The 12122-nt window shown below is 46.0% G+C and overlaps 1 protein-coding gene across 1 annotated transcript in view; it reads right to left on the bottom strand.

Annotated features, from left to right (window-relative positions):
* Window positions 1–9365, bottom strand: part of F13A1 (coagulation factor XIII A chain) — a 73392-nt gene extending 64027 nt beyond the window's left edge. The window contains exons 1-2 of the mRNA XM_081918208.1: window positions 9233–9365; window positions 8463–8645 (exon numbers count right to left, since the gene is read on the bottom strand). Of these exons, the coding sequence (XP_081774334.1) occupies window positions 8463–8622 (160 nt within the window). The 5' untranslated portion in view covers window positions 8623–8645; window positions 9233–9365. The remainder of the gene's footprint in view (window positions 1–8462; window positions 8646–9232) is intronic.
* Window positions 9366–12122: the final 2757 nt, after the last annotated feature.

Here is a 12122-nt window from a genome sequence, read left to right as displayed (position 1 = left end):
CTAGTTCTCTACCGCCTGCCATTCATTATGTATTGGGCAGAGCTGTGCTTCATCAGATAATGCATGTCACTGGGATTACCAGTACGACTTGGAAACTCCAGACAAGCTCAATTCCCTACAGGCTGTGTAATGTAGAGATTCTACGTACTGGGGAAGGAGGTGTTTTCCCCCCAGCTGCTCTACAGTGATTAGCATTCAGAAACAGGACTCAATAGATTGTATTATCATATTTGTCATTACCTCCCAAATCCCTGCTCAAAAGGATATTGCATCAATATCTGTTGCGTGACAGAATAGGGGTTGCTTTTCTTTTTGGAGTCTACTCTAAGGGTGCTTCAAGTTTAGCACATGATGCAAATTGGCTGCTTTTTTTATATCTGTTTTTAATTTCACAACAAATACGGCACTGGAATGAAGATGAAATCAACAACACATTGCTGTTTTTATGATATTGGCTCTAGACACAATGCTGGTTAAAGTGACCCTTTTGCTTAATGGATGCTAGGAGATGGCTTTTAATTTAGGACTAGCATCCTTCTATAATGTAACCAGTTCAGTCTTGAACAATCTGTTTTAGCAATTTTTATTTAGATAAGGAGTCCAGAAATGTTCACCCAAAGGATTGTCCTGTGATTTTTGAGGCAAAATCTAGTAGCTGTTAAGGGATGCTGAGCATCCAGCATGTTTCTAGACCTCATGATTTGGCAGGAGGTTGGGGTGGGGGGAGGAAACTAAAGCCATATAAGCAGTACTTGAAATTCCCATGGAATACTGTGCAAGTGTTTGGATGAGGTTTCATTAAAGGGCAGTTGAGACTTGTCAGCAGAGGACCAGGCTGCTTTCTGTTAGGATTGAGCCTCCCCAAAATATGTATTTTTTACATTTTGCTTTAAGGATTGGGCAGGAAGCAAAAGAGATGCTACATAAAGTAAGGGTGATTCTGGGGTCTGCGAAATGGTGGCTGGGGGGGGGGGAGAGATTCCTTAATGAGAGAGTTTTCAGATTACTAAGTTTTGAAACTTCCACTATTTACAGACTGACTTGGTTTTAGAAGCCTGACTGCATTATTCTTTCCATGCTCCTTGCTTTGATTGTGTGACTTTTCTAGCTATCACCACTGTCTGTTCAACTCAGGACGTGTATAGCATTGCATTGTTTGTTTGTTTTTGTTGTTGTTATGTTCATGTCAGGGAACTGCCATCAGGGCCGGAGGGAGAGAGCGGGCTCCAGAGGGATTCCAGAGAGCGTCCCGGGATGGGGAGAGGCAGCCCATCTTCTGGGGAAGAGAATCAGCGTAGCACCAGTGGAGAAGGGGGGCAGATGGGGAAACCGAGGCGGTCCCATGACTCCTTGCCAGGGACCAGCGTGGAGAGCAAGGGTCCTCCGCTGCGCACACACACCCTGCACAGAAGTTTTCCGCGCAGGGAGAGTAGGAGGAGACTAGGTGTCAAAGAGCTTCTTTGCTGGAAGAAGTTCAAGAAACGCCCACTGATGGATTCTGCCAGCGATTGAGACAGCCACAGGTGATTGGCTGTCCGGACAGAAAAGGTTCACTCAGGCAACCCAGCCAGGTGTTCCACCGGTTTACACACGAGCAACCCCTAGAACCATTACAGTTCAGTTAAGAGATTTCTGTTAGAAAACTGGAGAAAGGCTCTTGAGAGACATGAAGCCTGCTCAACATTACCATCAATGCTTTAAGCGTAAAAGGCACCATTTCACGTCAATGAGCTCACTTTTGCTTACAAACCCAGGAGCCCAGCCCTATTGCTGCTCTAGATTCCCAAAACTGGATGGATCTCAGGACGATGAATTGGATTTAGAAGCTTCAGCTGTGAACTGCAATAAAGTGCTGCAGAGCAGAGTGCTCCTGTTCAGAGTTCCGGCCAGTCTTGCCTTCCTCAAGATACCTTGTTCCATTCCCTCTCCCCACTGGGTTCTATTTTCCCAAGCATGGGTCCAAGAGGTTTTCTGCTTGTCCCATGCTTTCTGGGTTTTATTTTTTTTTTTTGTCCTAGCTGCGCAGAGTGGCTGGGGCAGCCCAGCCAGATGGATGGGGTATAAATAATAAAATTATTATTACCCAGGAAAATCCACTGTTTACCACTGAACCAGAAGAAACTTAAATCTGCAGGAAAAACCCATTGACGTTTGTTCTGAGTCAGTGGTAAATTGCAGGTTTCCCCTACTGCACACACAAGCAAAAGTGTGGACAAGCCCTCCGTCGGCAGTTTGTGCCCACTGAAAAGACTCAATTCTCTTTGAGTTGTCCTGGATTCCACACACACACACCTGCTACCTAAGGGATTTTTCTAATGATTTGCCAAACTTTGAGCCTACTGCTCACTCCCTCTTCTGTGTGGCTGGTGCCATCTTGGTTCTTGGAGAAGCAAGTTTCCTGTCAGTATTTATGGTAGGCAAGGGCAGTTCTCTGCATGAGCAACTATTATCTAAATACATTGGCATGGAGGGGAGGTACTTAATAGCGAAGGGGAATACCAGTAAACATGCTCACCGTGCAGGCAATTATACGGCCCTTATTAACGGCAGCCCCTCTCCAGTCAAGTCATTTGAATTTCCCATTCTCGACTTCTGAACATCTGACTCCTGACCTTACAGGACGTAAGTGAGGCCTCATGAATGATGCAGTCTCTTTGAAGGCCCGTAATGCATACTGGAGGCAATCCCCACCACCTCCAAATCAAATTTTAATGCAACAGCTGAGAGCCCTTATTGTAATGTCAAACAAAAGAGCCCTGTGGCTGCCCTGAGAAAATATACTGCCCTGTATGCTGCTTCCCATTACAGGAATGCTCTAATAAGGCTTGTCCTTGGGCCGACTAGAGAAAGCCACGCTGATAGGTTCCCGGAGGATTAATCATGTGGTATCATCATCGTAAAACCACGTTTGAAAGCTGGTTTCAGCTCCATAACACCTATTCCCGGCTGACCGTTTCCACGCCATTAAAAGTATGATTTGAACTTCATTCTGCTGCCTAGATCAGGGTATGAATTGATTTTTAAGTTCCTTGGGCTTAAAAAAACCCTCAGTTTATTATACTAGGGCTGCACTCCTATGAAGAAGAAGAAGAGAAGAGTTTGGATTTGATATCTCGCCTTTCACTCCCTTAAAGGAGTCTCAAAGCGGCTAACATTCTCCTTTCCCTTCCTCCCCCACAACAAACACTCCATGAAGTGAGTGGGGCTGAGAGACTTCAGAGAAGTGTGACTGGTCCAAGGTCACCCAGCAGCTGCATGTGGAGGAGCGGGGAATCAAACCCCGTTCACCAGATTACGAGTCCACTGCTCTTAACCACTACACCACGCTGGCGCTATGCACAAGTACTTGGGAGGAAGTCCCAATGATTTCAGTGGGGTCACAGGAACTGCAGTTTCTCATGCCAGGTCAGGCTATTTATTTAGCGAGCTAAGTATCTGTAGGATGTCAAATACAGTCAAATCAACAATTCATGTTTTGCCAGAAAGGGCTGAGGCTCGCAGAGTTTTCCTGTGAACTTGCTAGAGAGAACTCTGTGAGATCACGCCCCTTTGTGTCCTGACAGGAAGAAGGTGTAGCTATATATGATTATCCCTGCTTGGGCTCTTCTCCACCATGCCGCTGTGCTAGGGGGGGGGGGGATCAGGATCAGGTCTGCAATGATAGACTCAAAGTGAACCTAGAAGGATATAATATTAATTTATTATTTATACCCCGCCCATCTGGCTGGATTTCCCCAGCCACTCTGGGTGGCTCCCAACAGAATATTAAAAACACGATAAAACATTAAAAACTTTCCTAAACAGGGCTGCCTTCAGATGTCTTCTAAAAGTCCCTCATTGTGAGATGTGAGGTTACAGGGAACCAGGCAGAGGGCCTTCACGGTGAAGGTGCCCACCCTGTGGATCGCCCTCCCATCAGATGTCAAGGAAAAACAACTATCTGACTTTCAGAAGACACCTGAAGGTGTTCCCTGTTTAGGGAAGTTTTTAAGGTTTGAAGTTTTATTCTGTTTTTTTAATCTGTTGGGAGCCGCCCAGAGTGGCTGGGGAAACCAGGGTAGAAATAATAATAATAATACAATGGTACCTTGGGTTACATACGCTTCAGGTTACATACGCTTCAGGTTACACACTCCGCTAACCCAGAAATAGTGCTTCAGGTTAAGAACTTTGCTTCAGGATAAGAACAGAAATCGGACTCCGGCGGCGGCAGCAGGAGGCCGCATTAGCTAAAGTGGTTCTTCAGGTTAAGATCAGTTTCAGGTTAAGAATGGACCTCCGGAACAAATTAAGTTCTTAACCCAAGGTACCACTGTAATATTGTTATTGTTATTGTTATTAGAGACTTCCTATGTACTGTGTGCTACGGAGGAGGGGAAGGAGGACTCCAGTTCTGGCAGCAGCCCCATGTCTCATGTTAACATCTCAACCTGCCTCCAAGAGAAACACCAGCAAAAGTTCTTGCAAGGCATGGAATCAATCTGCGCCGCTGTCTAATAAATTCATCACAGCTCCGAGTATGTGACCCTGGGAGTCCATGAGCCACCTCACCTTGAAATGTTAACTCCCTCCTGACGGGAGGGGACAGGGCGGGAAGCCAGGAGGTCACGGAGCAAGTCAGGGATGCGTTCAGCTCAGCGTCCCCAGTGGCCTAGCCCTCCCTGATATTCCCCATCTCCATGGCAGCTGATTCTCCTCGCAATCACACCCCCACCGATTCTTCACGCCATGACCATCTGCTCCCCTTGCTCCCTTGTACGCATGCCAGCAGCCAATTTACAACAACGTCGCGCCCCCCCCCCCACGACAAGAGTGTTGATAATTTATGCGAGGAAACCCCCACGGGGATTTCTACCAGGATGGTGGCAGGAGTAATTCCCTCCTGCATCTTCCATGCCAGCTCAGGCAAAATGCCAGGGCCAAATGCAGAAACCCAAAAGCAGAAGATCTTATTTGAATGGAGTACACTTACACAGGGTAACGTGTACAGTGGTACCTCTGGTTAAGTACTTAATTTGTTCTGGAGGTCCGTACTTAACCTGAAACTGTACTTAACCTGAAGTACCACTTTAGCTAATGGGGCCTCCTGCTGCTGCTGTGCTGCCGCTGCACGATTTCTGTTCTCATCCTGAAGCAAAGTTCTTAACCTGAGGTACTATTTCTGGGTTAGCGGAGTCTGTAACCTGAAGCGTATGTAACCCGAGGTACTACTGAATTTGTGGGGAGGGGGTGTCAATACTTCAGCCCCATAAGCAAAACCGAGAAGAGCTTTCAAATGCAGATCTCACCCTTCTAATAATTATCAACATATTTTCCCTTCTCTGGGCACCTGCTTTTCATTTAGTGACAACTTACCTTAATTCTCCTTATGCTGATATACGCAGATATGTAAAATTGTGACGGCTTTTTTCTTCTGTGTGTGTGAACCAAAGTTGCAGGATGGGAGGTGGGTTTAAAGTCTCTCTCTTTGCACTGCTTATGCTTTGGAATGTTGTTGGTTTTCGTGTTTTTTTAAACCAATAAAATTAATTTTTTAACACTGGTTATTAATTTGGTGGTGATGAAATGAAGAAGTAAAAGAGGGAAAAGGCCATCATCATGATATGCATATTATTTGTTGTTTATTATATAGAGATAGATATTTGCAGTCCATGAGCAGTATGCATTGCAGTGTAGCAGACGAACGGTCCCTAAAATTGGAAACGGGTGAAGCAGAAGGAAAGGAAGGAAGTGGAAGCGAGGAGACCCAGGGACACAATGTGCAGCTGTTCTGGCTTAGCTGAGATGCAGCACACCATGGGGACAGGCTTCTGACTTCATAAGGCTATTACAACACCCTGCAATTTTTAATGGACTAGCAATGAAGGAGAAACTTGGATCAGCAACCCCAAAAGATTGTGGAGCACTTAAGAGTTTGTTTGCACACTTGAAGGCTCTGCCCATTGCCTTCCTCTGCTGCAGTCTCTCCGGGCTGAGGCCACGCGAAACAGGACTCACGCTTTTTAATTAAAGGCTTTTATTGCGAAGAAAAAAACAGCCGTGGACCCTGACCCTCGGCAGATCTGGGACCCACAGCTGCCTTTTTTTTCATTAAAAAGGAGAGATTGTGACACCTGTTTGAAAGCAGGTAGTTTGTACCTTCCTTTGTATTGGATGCCACTTGGAAAAGTCCCCTGACCTTCAATAATACCTTTGCGGGAGCATGAAGAGCCTGCAGCAAGAAGTGAGGACCCCTAATCCCTAATGAGCAGAGGGCTATGTGATGTCCTTTAGGACCTAACCTTGGGCTTCAGGTTTCTGCAAAATCATAGAATCATAAAATTGTAGAGTTGGACGGGACGTGGGGTCATCTAGTCCAACCCCAATATGGAGAAATGCAGTTGTCCCATATGGGGATCAAACCTGCAACCTCGGCATTATCAGCACCATGCTCTAGCCAACTGAGCTATCCAGCCTGACTGTTTCACATCAGGTGAGAACTCAAGTTTCACCATGCTGAAACTCCAACCCACCCCAACCCTTTTGTTTCCTTGTGGGTGCCTATAGACTTTCATAGTTTACAGTCCACTAAGACGCCATTGCTGTCCCAGCTGAGTGGCCTCAGGTCCAATTCCCTGGCATGTCCATATCATCCGAACCTGGGGTTGCGGTTAAGGTCTCTTCTCCTTCACTGTAACCATAGAGCAAACATTGGCTACAGATCATGGTTAAGGTGGGTCGGGTTCAGACAACACGCTAAGCCAAACTTGCCATAAACCCAAAGCCACCTTCACATTAGAGGTTTAAAGACTATCTCAAGCCAAATCTTTAAAAATGTAGTATAAACATCAACAATTGGTAAACACTTGCCTGCGAGTGTTCCAATTGGAGAACGGCCTTTACCAAAGGTGTCATGAGCTTTGAAGACACTCGAACTCAGGACGCAAGGGAGAAACATGCCAAGAGGAAGGCACGTTTGGCAAATCCACACCATGATCAACTAACTCCTGCCCGGAAACCAATGTCCCCACTGTGGAAGGACATGTGGATCCCGAATTGGCCTCCACAGTCACTTATGGACTCATTGTTAAAACCGTGTTTATGGAAGACAATCTTACTCGGCTACGAGTGATCGCCAAAGAAGAAGACTAAACCATGGTTTGGTTTCGTGTGATGTGCTAGCAGGACAAATGTGTCTTTAAGAAGGTTGATTTTATTTCTCTGAACCCATTCAAATCTGCCTGAATTGTAAGTCCACAATGAACTAAGGCCCATCTAGTTCAGCAGCTTGATCTCACAGTGGCCAAACACTGTAGAGCTGGAAGAGATCCCAAGGGTCATCTAGCCCAGCCCCCTTGGGAAAGCCTGCATTTAGGACATGAGCATAACAATGCTTTCCCCACATGTGATTCCTAGGAAGTGGCACTGCCGCCAACAGCAGAGGTGTAGCATAGCCATCCTTCACTAAGTTCACCCAGTAGTAAGACTGCAAGAGGCAGCCAAATGGCAAATGACCACCCGTTAATTAAAATCAGGAGGGCAACTGTACCCTCCATCTCACATCAGTGGAAGCAATGTTAATTTTTGCCACTCACTTATAAGCTTTGTCCCTTGTGCCAAGCCACAGGGCCCAATCTAGCATCCTGGTGGTCATTTGTGTATACAAGAAATATTATAAAAACAAATCAATATCCTCCGTCCCTTTAGTTCTGCTCCTTCAAGGGACACTTACTTACTTACTTACTTACTTACTTACTTACTTACTTACTTACTTACTTAAGGTAAAGGTAAAGGGACCCCTGACCATTAGGTCCAGTCGTGACCGACTCTGGGGTTGCGGCGCTCATCTCGCTTTACTGGCCGAGGGAGCCAGCATACAGCTTCCGGGTCATGTGGCCAGCATGACTAAGCCACTTCTGGTGAAACCAGAGTAGCGCATGGAGACGCTGTTTACCTTCCTGCTAGAGCGCTACCTATTTATCTACTTGCACTTTGACATGCTTTCGAACTGCTAGGTTGGCAGGAGCTGGGACCGAGCAACGGGAGCTCACCCCATCACAGGGATTCAAACCACTGAAGGATAAGCCCTGGGGATGTGGGATCCTTTATCTTCCCATCTGCATTAAGTCATGACTCATTCAAAATAAACCCCAAACCCACAAGATCACATTTTAGGAATTTAAGAAGATGCCATATACTGAGGCAGGCCATAGCTCAGTATTGTCTACATTTATAAGCACTGGCTCTCCAGGCAGATCTGGACAGAGTCTCTCCCATCCCTTGAGATGCCAGGGATGAAACCTGGGATCTTCTGCATGCAAAACAGTTGCTCTAACACCGAGCCACAGCCTCTTTCAGGTGCATTCTGGGAAAATAATGGATTACCTCTGAACCTCAACATTTGGGCAACATGCCCAACCTGGGTGCAGGTCCCAGGGGAAACACGTTTTGCTCTTTCTAAACTCTGAGGCTCCTCGCCATACCTTGCAGTTTATATCCTCTCGGCACCAAGCCGATCGTCTCCATTTCAGGAACTTCATCTTCTTCTGCGTTGGAGACGTTGGGTGGGAGAGCTCTTCTCCCACTTGGACCTGTGGGAAGCCCTTTCTTCTTCTGCCTCTCTGCGGCCGTTGGCTCCGTCATTGCAAGTCGGTCTCTGATATCCTCTTGAAAGGGAGGAAGCAGGGAGATAAAAGGGGAAATGTGAGCGAGTCAGCAGTGTACCGACTGTGCGATGCCACCAAGTTAGGATGGTTTTTTGAGGACGTCAAAAATATATATCAAAAAACAAAGCCGCTTCAGACCAATGTCAGAATATTACTCCCCCAAGTTCCTCTGGCGATTGGTGCAAAGTTGGAAATGATATCTACATTTTTAAAACTTGAGGAGCATCTGGGGGGAAATGAAAATTCCTAACTTTTGGGGAAATCCCATGCAACAGATTTTTTTTTAAAAAATAATAATAATGAGATTTGGAAGGTGAAATGAAAAATTCGTCTACCTACCTACATATAATCCTTCCCAACTAAAACACACACACCCCATATAGTACAACTCACTAGAAATTACCCTCTTAATAGAGCAGACATGTGCATGTGTAGAGCACACTTCCTAGAAAGAGCCTGAACATCTTGCTTGCAAAATGCTTTGGGTTAGAGCAGCTCAACTACTTTGAAGCCCCAAGTCAAGCAATTTTTTTTACCAAGTATTAATTAAATAACAGGAGGCATACAGTCAGCTAGAAGAGAGATACCTTGTTTTCGGTGTAGTTTCTCCTCCGTTTCACAAGTACAGCAACCTCTGACGTAAGATATCCTTGAGCAATTGCTATATATGGCCTCCACCTTCCCCCACCCACTCCCTCCATTCCCTCCCCTTCACGCCTGCAACAGGACAGCTCCCATCAGATACCAACAGCTGCAGCTGAGACTTGCTTTGCTCTCACCCCCTTGCTAGTCTGCCCTGCCTTCACAGAAAAGGAATGTTCAGATTAATTGGTGGGAAATCCCTTGGTATGTCTCCCAAGTGAAAAAATTAGTCCCAAACCTCAGGGGTGTGCCTGGGAAATAAAAGAGTGTGGCCGTGCTAAAATACAAAGAACAATGGGAGTTGGTTGGCGTCCTGAACCATTAAAACAATCTGCATGTCCCTGTTGGATAGTGCGCAGTATCTGGGATGGGACCATCCCAAAGGTTGGACCTGCAAGTACCAAAACGTTTTCCAGTTAAGTCAGAGTTGGAAGTATCTGCTCATGAATGCCCTGCACCTTCAAGGATAGTTTCGTGTACTTCATAGCAGCTACCCAAACAGAAAATTGAACGTACACTGAAAACTTCACACAATGAATGAATTTTCACCATTCGGATCCAAAAGTCTGCATTTTGAATGTGAAATTTTGTTTGACTGAGAATTTGAAATTCAGCTGCTTTAGGCTTGATGGAATCCCCCGATAGTTTGATTTTGGCAGGTAATGAAAAATGTTGAAGAGGCCATCATTCAGGGTTGGAGCCTTAGCTGATAGTACCTCCTTGAATCTATTTCCTTTCGATTTCCCCAGGTGTTTCACCTTTGGAAGTTCTCTCTTATTCTGCTTTGTATATTATTTTAGTGCAACTTTTAAGCATGTTATAATATGCTGGCTATTTTAATGGATTGCAACTATGGCTTTCCATGTGCTAATGAGGGGGATCCATCAGCAAAACTGGGGAAAGAGGCCTTTTTGTCATTCATCCACCCCTTCTGTGCCCTTCTCCCAAATCTGATGTCACTTTCCAGAGCAGATTTAGGGGGAAGCAGGGGGCTGCAGGGGAGAGGGGGAAATCACCCAAAATTGTGTCTGTTAGCCCAGATTCCTTCCATCCATGGGCAGAACACATTGGCTAACATCTCCCCCATTGTGCACGGTAGTCTTTTATTATTAGCCACCCTATAATTTGATTGACTGGTGGAGGAAGGTCATACCACTCATTCCTGCTTCCTGCTGATTGTGCAGGAAGAGACTTTCCTCCATCTATGGTTAGCCCAGAAGCCAAGCAGGCTGGGAGGACAGAAGTGATCATTCCCTTCTCCACTAGCTCGTTCACTCGCCTGCATGTGATTTCTGCTCACCTATGACTACCAGGCAAGCTGTTATCAACAAGTCTGGATTAATGGTCAGATTCAGTTTAAGCCAGTACATCCATCTCATAAAGGCATCAGTTGTCAAACACTAATTAGCACTGCATGTTATCTACCAATTGCTGCCAGGTTTATTTTATTTTATTTTTTAAAAATAGCATTACATGTAATGTCAGCTATTAAATATTGTGCCTGTCAGCAAATGCTATTGCAAGCCAGTATTGCCAACTATGAAACAGTGATAGTTTCCAAAGTGTCTTTTGGGGAACTATGGATTCTTTGGAATGAGAAAATCAGTAATGGCAGCCAGACTTCCCCCAGAGACTATGAATCACTTTTGCTGCTTTTATGGGGAGAGTTGGGGGGGGGAGTAATTTTTATCCCTCCCAAAGACAGCTTGCTCTTCATTGCCTGCAGATGGGGGCAGATGGGGCTCATCCACCTGGGAAGGTAGCCCATTGAGGAGAAAGGAAACTGACCCTAAACTTCCACTGCCTTGTGAGCTACCTTCAGGAGAAGAAAAGGCTAAGGAGGAAGCCCTACAGAAATCTGGAGCAGAGTCCCTAAGATGATTGAATGGAGTCTTGTACGCCTCCTCCCAGCAACTCCTGAAGCCAAGCTGGTTTCAGATGTATTGTTCTACTTTCCTCTGGATCACGTCAGCAAGGCGAAGAGAAGGGGGTCTTGTTGTCTGTCAGAAGGCAGATGAGCAACCTCATCCTACCCCACCAACAGGCACTGCCAGTGGCGTAGCGTGGGTTGTCAGCACCCGGGTCAAGGCAAGTAATTTGCACCCCCTAACCCGTGGATTTGCGCCCCCTAACCCGTGGATTTGCGCCCCCTAACCCTAACCCCCAGATGTTGCACCCGGTGCGGCTGGCCCCCCCTGCACCCCCCACACTACGCCACTGGGCACTGCCTAACGCAACAGCCTCCACTGGCTGCAGGGAATGGAAGAGGAGGGTGGCGCGCCGTAGCACAAATGGGAGCCTGTTGCTTGAACAGAACAGCAACATCAAATACAGCCCACTGACTCCATAACAATTTCATCAGGTGACTTCACTGGAAGGGCTGACAATGGAGATACGTCATCGGAATGCTTATTGGGGATGGGTGAAGCTGATGTATTCTTTTGTCCTCCTTGCAATTTGGGGAAATGCTAAAATCAGTTCTGCTGGTATACAAGTAATGATAACTCATAGTAAAACTAGGTACAGTGGTACCTCGGTTTATGAACGTAATCCGTTCTGGAAGTCTGTTCTTAAACCAAAACTGTTCTTAAACTGAGGCGTGCTTTCCCTGATGAGGCCTCCCGCAGGTGCCCTTCCACCATTTGGATTCTGTTCTTAGACTGAGGTAAAGTTCACAAACCAGGACCCTATTTCCAGTTTTGCGGAGTTCGTAAACCGAATCATTCTTAAACAGGACTGCTCTTAAATCGAGGTGCCACTGTATTGGGAAAAAAGTCTAAAGCTCTGAACAGAAGTGTTACCTTCATTTCAGTTAAAGGGATGTAGGCACTCTGG

The sequence above is a fragment of the Podarcis melisellensis genome, assembly GCF_964234715.1.
Source record: "Podarcis melisellensis genome assembly, chromosome: 7".
NCBI lineage: Eukaryota > Metazoa > Chordata > Lepidosauria > Squamata > Lacertidae > Podarcis > Podarcis melisellensis.
Note: the sequence above shows the minus strand (reverse complement) of the source record. Positions and strands in the feature narration are given on the sequence as shown.